Source organism: Sinocyclocheilus rhinocerous, unplaced genomic scaffold (genome assembly GCF_001515625.1).
Source record: "Sinocyclocheilus rhinocerous isolate Xijiao unplaced genomic scaffold, SAMN03320098_v1.1 scaffold532, whole genome shotgun sequence".
NCBI classification, from domain to species: domain Eukaryota; kingdom Metazoa; phylum Chordata; class Actinopteri; order Cypriniformes; family Cyprinidae; genus Sinocyclocheilus; species Sinocyclocheilus rhinocerous.
Genome location: NW_015642820.1, coordinates 1486361 through 1495856, shown reverse-complemented (window position 1 = coordinate 1495856; position 9496 = coordinate 1486361). Strand labels below are relative to the sequence as shown.

The following is a 9496-nucleotide window of genomic DNA, read 5'->3' as shown; positions in this document are numbered from 1 at the left end:
TTTCGTAACTTGGCAATGTTTCTAAGATGGAAGAATGCTGTTTTTGTAACATGGGAATTATGATTTTCAAAAGACAAGTTGCTATCTAATATAACACACCCAGATTTTTGACTGTAGAGGAAATAGATTCTGTGTACTGTCTTTTGGCCCAATAAGTAATATCTCGGTCTTATCCGAATTTAATAGGAGAAAATTATTGGACATCCAATCTTTGGTAGCGATCGGACAGGTAGGATCTAAACCATCTTAAAGCCTGCCCTTGAATACCTGTATAGTTTTGTAATCGATCTATGAGTATGTCATGATTCATAGTGTCGAACGCAGCTGTCACGGAGTGACTGAAACGTGAGATGTGCAGATCCAGGTGCGAAGTTTTATTAACCGACATGGTCAGAAACAGGCAAGGGTCAGACAATGGCAACAGGTATATAGAGGGCAGCTACGATCGGCGAACAGAATCAACAGGGCGAGACTAGAGGGATAAATCCAGGTACAAGGCAAAGGTCCAGGCAGGGGCAAACAGTATCCGAATAGGGCAAGACGAGAGGGGGAATCCGAGATACACAGGCAAAGATCAGGACACGAGAAAACAGACAAGGCAAGACTAAGATAAGGCTATGAATAACTAGACAAGCTCCGTAGAGTAGCTGTCGCTATGAGAGTGATAAACGCTATACAATACTCGGCAGTTTGAAAGGGATCAGAGTGAGTGTTATATAGTGAATGTGTGATTGGTTACAGCTGTGTGCAATCAGTGCTCATAAATTTCATGGAGAAAAAAGTAACGTAACTAGTAATGTAACTAATTACTAATTACTTTTTAAATAAAGTAATCAGAACAGTAACGTGATTACTTTTAAAAGGAGTAATCAGTAGGTAATTTGATTAAATTTTCAGAGTAACTTGCCGAACACTGGTTGTAATAATGTAAAATATGTGAAAAATAATGTGTTTTTCGAACAACCTAGTATGAGAGCCTGTTCTAGTACACCCCCAAAACAAAATCAAGACTTTGTAAAAGTAAAGTGAAGTAACTGAAGTAAAGTGATGGATGTCTGATAAACAGAAATGACAGATATTATTTAAAATATTTTTTTAATAATTTGGCCACTATAATCTCAGGAAGCCAACATACTAATACATACATTTACTGGGTTTGTTGCAGATTATTTGGAGTATTTCAAGTAAAATTATTGTCAAGTATCTCATAATAATATTTACATAGCACAAAGAACAATGTATAAAGCACCTCTGTAAAACTAAGTCACTTAGAACTCAGAAGCACTCATCTACGAAACCACTCCAGCTCATGCATAAATCAATAATTAACACATTTGTAATTAAATATGTGGGGGTAGTTAATATATGGTCCACTGCATTACACAAGCGCTCAGGAGTGCTGCCACCAACACAAAACACTGTTTGCTCACCCTGTTGCACACATACCTTGTATTTTTATGATTTCTGTGATGCTTCACTAGAGGGCATGCTTTTTATGGTTTGTGGTTTATGGTTTGTCATGTAAAATTCTCTTTTAAAATGTAAAACCTTCACTCTCTCTACGTCCATGTTTGATAATTAATAAACATTAGAAGCTGTACTTCGATCCAATAGTTGTGGTGTGGGCGGGGCTTCCTGCTCGACGCCACATAAATGCAAAATCTGATATTTATATTACATTTAGACATTTAGCAAACGCTTTTATCCAAAGCGACTTACAATATAGGAACAATATAAGCAGCAATATTGGGAAATAGAGAAGAGGAGAAATGCAAAGAGATTTGTTTTCTTGGTATGAGGAGGGTAAATTACAATTATTATTAATAATCATCATCTTTATTAATCATTACATTTTTAATTATAATTTCCTATCTATTTACAATGCTACCACGTTAACCAACTAGTACAGTCAGTTATGTTGATGTTTTTAATGTTTGTTTTTGTTGACACTGTATATTATCTATGGGTTTTGTTATCATAGCAGGGTATTGCTTGTTTACACTGAAAGCGCATTTAATATATTTTTGTAAATTCACAAACAACTGTGCTGAATATACAGTATGTCTCCAAAGTTTTTTTAGTTTTTTTTTTTTAAATAAAGCATATGTGCGTTACAAGTTATTGGCTACACTGAACGCCATGTTCATCGAATTAAAAATAAATAAATGCAATGTCGGTGTAAGGTCACTAGGAGGCACTACAGACTTAATTATACGCCATGCTGTCTTCCCCTGTTTGGCTGATAACAAATCAATCTGCCTTTAGCAACTTTCCCTGAAAATTAGTTGGCAACAATGCTGATGCTTCACATCATCAACGGTGTCTTTTACTTGTAAATAGTAGGTTGGCCCATCTCAAACTCTTTAGTCTTATTTGGATTTCAAAATAAGAAACATATATCTAATATACCACATTTAAGCACTTTGTAAAGGTACTGCCTGACCACTTTCATAATGCAAAAAAAAGTATAACGTATTTTTAGCGCTGACAAACTGCATTGCACAAACTGATTAATCTGTTCTCATAAACCTCACTAAATTGTCTAAATAAACATAGTTTGTTATGATAACTCTCCCTAGTTTATTTATTTGTCATTAAATTGAAGCTGTATGCAAATATGCCACACCTGTATGATCGTATAAGATGCTTGTCTGCTCTGGACATATAAAATAATATTCTAATCATCGTGCATAATTTTCCGAGTATACAAAAATTAAAAATAAATCGACTAACATCGGACTATTTTTCTCAGCACTGACTAAGTTAATCATTCTTACAATAAATTTAAACCTAACATTTTTTGTGTGTGATAATTACCCAAATCAATCATAAACTTACTGTTTCAGATTTTGTTTTTCCAGTGTTAAAATGCTATAAATATGGCAAAGAATAAAAAGAAAGGGGACATTTTTTTTGAGGGGCAGGATAGTGTGTGAGTTTGGGTTAGTCTGTAGTAATTATAATTAGCTTTATATAAAACAATAGAAGTATGTCCTCATTTAGCCAAGTAGCTGTGTATGTTTGTGTGTGAGTAAGTGAATGTTTTCGTTGGGTTGACGGATAATAGATCTAAGTCAGGGCCATCTAAACTAGTTGTTTGCTTTTTTTTGGACATTAATGTATGTGGTTCAACCATAGATCCTCCCTATTGTCTGCTTTTGATCGGGTTGTGATTAATCAGGAAGTTTATCTTTTTTTTAAGAGTTGAATTACTGGTTTGCAGAGTCATTTCCATTTCACAGGTGAGGTGAATCAACTTGAAATATCTTTTTTAATGATTTTCTGTGTCATTACTATTATTTTTTTAGGACATGTTCAACAAATATCAACAGATAAAGTTATACAAATAAATAATTATTTTCAATTCGATATTAGTTCAATATATAATTTTCAAAAGCTTGGATAGCATCTCTTGACACTATGTCCAGATACACTGCTTAAAATAACATCAAATAAAATATAAATATTAGATGAACACTTCTAGGGATTAAAAATTAGGGATATTGCCTTGGCAGCTAACTGAAACAAGTTTATTAAAATGACTAAAGTATCGAAATTTAGTAAAAGTAAAAATGAAATATATATAGATATAGCTATATATTAAGATTTAAAAAAACGAATAAAAAGAATAACTGTAATATAAAAATGAAACAGAAACATAGTAAATGCAACTGAAGGTGAACAGGATGACTTCATTTCCTGTAATCTGAGCCAAATTTGTCGAGTAGAAAAGTTAACAGGTTCATCACATTGACATGAAAAAGTACAATTCAGAAGTAATTAAAATTTCAATTTCAAAAAGCCAGAAGCTAAAGCAATACCAGACTGTGAGACATTCTAGGTGGTCATAGTTATGGTTAATTTTAGTTTTTTTTAAAGTTATTTAGTATATTAAATTGAATGGTTTGGGACATACAGGGAACTGTATGTTCACTCCTTTCAGCTGCTTATCATTTCATCCAAGGCTTTTACGCAATTTTTTTTTTTTTAAATAGACCAGAGAAACAGCATTTTCCCCGATCAGCAAGGCAGAAAATACCGGTCTATGTGAGTAATTCCCAGGTTTGCTAGATGATGCCCTGTAAAACCACTTCCGAGACACGCATCCCTTCAAACCATCATCTGCGTAAAGGCAACCACAGAACTGATCTAAGATCGTTTTTTTTAAGTGCAAAAGTACAGTTCACCTTCCTCCTGTCTGGAGCCAGGCCAATAGTAATGAGGCAGAGCACAGGGGCGTGGATGTGATAAAACAGGCAAAACAGCTATATCTCTGCGTTTCTCAGAGATACGACATACTTAACAGAATGAAATCCAACAGAATATCAGAAAAAGACAAACTTGATTCATAAATAAGTATTTATTTTTATTACTTTACAGGATACAATAGACTACAAACTATTCAGTTTGGGTAAGAGGACGATGTTAAATACTTTTACACATCACAACATACTGTTTTCTCTATATACACACACACACACACACACATACATTATATATATATATATATATATATATTTTATATATATACACACACACACATACACAACACAGCAGAGATGTCTATTTCTTCTTGAACTTGCCTTCATTTCATTTTTTTTAGGTAAGACTGCTAAAGGAAAATAACAAGGTATAATGTAAACATTTCCTGATACACAAACTGGTCAAATAAAGGGTAAAAACCATGGCATCAAATGAGTTCAAAATCTTGTGAGGTGGAAAGCTGTACTTGACCTTAGAGCTTCCAAACAGCATGTTTTTATAGTCTTACTTTCCCCCTTTTTAAATTGCATGCTACTTGCTACATTTACTGAGTTATCACGATGGTTCTGGAAACAATATAGAATAATAAAACATCTCATTCACCAGCTGCCAGCAGCCAAAGTCTCTGGTGCCCACACCCACTGTAATCACGTCTAACAGGAATGCACATACAGTAACAGGAAGATCAGTATGTGTGAGCTCAGCCAAATGCACCACACATGGACTTTAACTCCACGTAGCTCTTAAAAATCGGTCGAAGATGCGTTTTCATCGAGGAAGTGTTAATGACTGACTGTTTCGAATGGGCAAAACATAAAGAAATATAGATCAGCCAACCGTTTCCTCGTACGGACCTGTGTACGTCAAAGAAATTGTATTTGTTGAGTCTTTGTAATCCGTAGTTGGGTATTTAAGAAGAAGTAGAACTATAATGGGAGGTAGTACTTGAGAAAAACCTATCACAGACAATGGCTCACAGCTTCACGTGGAGACGGCACTTTAAAAGAGGAGAGAAACTCATTCACAGGTTTTATATAAGTATTGCTTTTTGTGCAACAAAAGAACACACTACACCTCAGCGAGAAGCCAGGGATCGGAAATACTCCGTTCATTCAGAGGGCAACATTTCAGCTGCCGTTTTAAGCAGCTTATGAAAGCTTAAAAGCAGTGCCAAAACTGGGCAAATGTAACACATTCAGCTCTCAAATCACTCACACACACACAACTTAGAACAGAAAAGCAATACTTAGCCTGTTCCTATGTAACACACAATCAAGACTAGAAATTGTACAGACAGGCCACGTGAACAGAAGCACACAAAAGAGTGTCCTGACAAAAGTGGAGAGCATTAGTCCAACAGAAGAACAGCAAAATAGTGTGCACGTGTCAGATTGCGTGCTTGCATTAAGTATGCATTGCAATAAGATGGAATACCCTTCACTTAAAATGCCGGCCGCGAAAAAGTCGGGCCGATTTTATACTTCATATATGGTAGACAACACAAACGTAAAGAAGCATTTACTGACCCTATGTCCCTATGATCAGACAAACATGCTCAAACACATGTTCCGAGACATAAAAATAATCTTCAATGCGATATAAAATGAGACTACGAAAATTTACAACACTGAAGTATGGAGGTACCAGACCAGCTAATACCAAACAACTGCACCATCATTTCAACACTTACATTTCACATAGAAATAAAATAAAAACATGAAATAAAAAAAACATCAAAATAGTTTCCGAGCTCGCTCTAAGAGAACTGTTAGAACTGTTTCCAAAACAAGAGAGATCCCAGTAACTGCAATTCATATGTAACTCGCTCGGAGCGCTAGAGCACAGCTGCGACAAAGCAGCGGAAAAAGTCTCGGGGGTCGAAAATGCCCCGGTTTTTTCATACCAAGTCTATTTGGTGCGTCATTTTCCTTTTGCTTTGACAGTCCCAGTCCGAACTCGAATCCGAGGCATTCGTGCCTCGACTCGCTGTGCTGTCCGTTAAATAATTCTCATGTTTGTCCAGGTACGACGGACGTTGCGGCAAAAGGAAGTAGTGCGTGCTGCTTGCTTTCCTGCCGTTCTCCATGACGGGCAGAATGCACGGGGAACCTTCACTATTCTGTCGTTGCAGGCCACGACTGACATATTTAGGGTCCGGGGCAAAGCTCTGCGTTGGGGGCATGATCCCGTTGAGGTACACTGGAAGGCTCTTTGGGCTCGGGGTGCGGGAACTACCGCCGGATAAAGGTTCTCTAGGAGGTACTTTCGGAGGCCGGTCGTCATCGCTGTTGGCTCCCGATGAGACTTCGGCTGACCAGCGGCGGTAGTCTCCAGTCTTGATTGGTCGTGGGGGAATAGGAACTCTGGGAGGAACTTCCGGTTTATCCAGGCCTTGCATGTTTCGGTGGTGACTGGACAGCCGGAAGGAGGTAGGTTTGTTGAAGCAGCCAGCGGGGCCAGAATGGGAACGCCGCAGCTTCCTTTGTGTACGTTCCTGTTGTCGGAGACAGTTTTGCTGCTGCTGTTGCTGCTGCTGTTGGTGGTGGTGGTCGCGGAGCTCCTGTTCCCTCTGCTGGGTTTCCCGCTCCTGCCTCAGCTTTTGCGTCTGCGTCTGCGTCTGCGTCTGCGTCTGCGTCTGCGGCTTCTGCAGGGATGTTGGACCTTCAAAGTATGCGTAGTTAATCTGTCCACAGCCCCTGAAACTCCTTCGACTGGGCATTCCATAGCGAAAAGAAGAGTGTTTTGAGCAAGATTCGGAAACTAGGCAGCGATTGTCATCTCCATTAAAGAACTCTACCTCACTGTCTATAGCCTGATCCGGGGAAAGCTCTGCTGAACCGGGAATTGGGGGAAGGGGTTTGGTGACTCGGCTGGGCGTCTGGGGAGGACTGATGCGGTCAGATACCGTTAGACGTTGAAAGCAGGGAACCACTTGGTCGTCTTCGGCAGAGCTGGACGTGAAAGGGTCCGTGTGCAAGGTGAGTTGGGAAGGTCTGGGCTTTTTGGGGGGCAAGGGCTGGCCTCCTGGGCTGTTTGATGACTGAAGATGATTCCGCTGTTCTGTTTGAACAGGAAGGTAGAAGAGAATGAGTATTTAGCGTTTTTTAAGATCTAAATTAATAAATAGTTATTTTATGCAAATTATGAAACCTAAAAACCTGATTACCATCAATGTAAATGAGGTCGCTGCAAGTGGAACAGAAATTGCACTTCACCTTTAAGCTTATGACTTTCTCCAACAGTATTAAACACTATTTACATTACATTTGGCAGTCGCTTTTATCCAAAGCATCAGATTTTATTAGTTTGTGCATTCCCTGGAAATCGAACCCACCATGTTCTACTGTTTGAGCCACATACACTTCAATGCATTATTACAACTTTGATTCATCCAATGACAACATTGTTTTCTTATCTTTCTCTAGTATTTAGTACATGAGTTTAAGGAACTGTTAAACACCATTATTTACTCATTCAAGTCATTGCAAACCCATATGCTATTTTTGCAGATAATTCTGCAGTTCTTTCCATAAACAGGCTGTTCATAATGACCACTTCTTTCAGTCTCCAAAAAGGAGAAAAAAATGCAATATAAAAGTATCACATATACTGTATTTCACTAAATTAGCCTTCTGAAGACATACAACAACTTTATGTGAGAAACAGACTGAAATTTAATGTGTAGTTGAAAACGTTCCCGTCCGCTAAATAAAAAATAGTGGGGGGGGGGGGCCTTTTGTCCATGGCCACTCTGAATTGTGACTAAATGTAAAGAAATATGCTTTAAATCACACCATACAAGTTTGGAATGAAATGAGGGTGAGTAAATTTGAGTGAACTTTTCATAATGATGACATTTATGTTGTAATGCTACTTACTTTCCGCTCCTGAGAATGATGGCAGCACCTGTTGCTGGGACTGAATGTTATAATCCATAGAAGAATCAATGGTGAAGTATAATCTGTAGATTAAGAACAGGAGAGCTAATCAGACAAAATCCGAGGTTCATTAACATCATATGAACCATGTTAACATCACAGACCATTTCCTGTTTTTCTGCTCAGTCATGCAGAGCATGTCCAGGGACTTGTAAAACTAATCCATGTTCAACACGAGAAAAACACACTTGTGCTTTTAGTGTTGCACTCACTTGTGTAGATCATGGTATTTCCAAGAGGGCTTAGCTCCGGCCATGCTATGCCAATGGCTGTCCCGCAGGAATAGGCTTTGCACGGGTAAACGGATCTCCTGGGCAGTCAAGCCTGCAGTGGACATGCTCCAGCTGCAGTCGGTTCGCATTCAGGCCAGGAAATGCTCCTCCCGCCAAGCTGGCAGCTGCTGGCCTGTACCTGAAACACAGCCATGAGAAGACAAGAGCATAAATCTCAGTAATATCTCAAGTGTTTCTCAAAAGCAGCAATAAGACTAAATAAAGAACAAATACGGAAGCCTCCTGCTTCTCAAATTTTCTTTCTTACTGAGAAAAGGACCTCTGTATTTTCACACGTCTTATCTGGAATTTCAGAACAGATCTTACACTGAGCTCACAATACAAACCCATTGGAAAAAAACCAAATGAGATATTTCTATCGAAGCAAATTGAGACTGAGGAAAAAGCCCTAGAAATCTTGCAAGTTGAGATACCTTCTGAAACTCAAATCTGCAATCAAAACTGATTCACTTTTATTATATAACTCTTTACCGTACATCAACTACACTTAAAAAAAAAAAAGCTATAGAAACTGCTAGTAAATTTCACAATTACAAAGAAATGGCAATGTGACATTTTGAAGTATTAAAGGGTTAGTTCACCGAAAAATGAAAATTCTGTCATTAATTACTCACCCTCATGTCGTTTTAAACCCGTAAGACCTTCGTTCATCTTCGGAACACAAATTAAGATATTTTTGATCTGAGAGCTGTCTGACCCTGCATAGACAGCAATACAACTGAAATGTTCCCAAGTCCAGAGACGTAGCAAGGAGATCTGTAAAATAATCCATGTGACATCAGGGGTTCAACTGTAATTTTACGAAGCAACGAGAATACTTTTTGTGCGCAAAAGAGAAAAAAATAAATGACTTTATTCAACAATTCGTCTCCTCCGCGTCACCCTGTAGCGTCATTTTGGAAAGTATCAGCTGGACGTAAACAGCGTATGCTGTTCTGTGTCAGCTGCGTCACACGGATACGCTGTTTTCGTTCAGATCAAATCACAACAACGTAGGAAACA

The 9496-nt window shown here is 38.2% G+C and overlaps 1 protein-coding gene across 1 annotated transcript in view; it reads right to left on the bottom strand.

Moving 5' to 3' along the window:
- Nucleotides 1-4573: 4573 nt before the first annotated feature.
- Nucleotides 4574-9496, bottom strand: part of errfi1a (ERBB receptor feedback inhibitor 1a) — a 9373-nt gene continuing 4450 nt past the window's right edge. Inside the window, exons 2-4 of the mRNA XM_016573855.1 lie at nt 8414-8612; nt 8142-8224; nt 4574-7323 (exon numbers count right to left, since the gene is read on the bottom strand). Coding sequence (XP_016429341.1) covers nt 6161-7323; nt 8142-8224; nt 8414-8562 — 1395 coding nt within the window. The 5' untranslated portion in view covers nt 8563-8612 and the 3' untranslated portion in view covers nt 4574-6160. The remainder of the gene's footprint in view (nt 7324-8141; nt 8225-8413; nt 8613-9496) is intronic.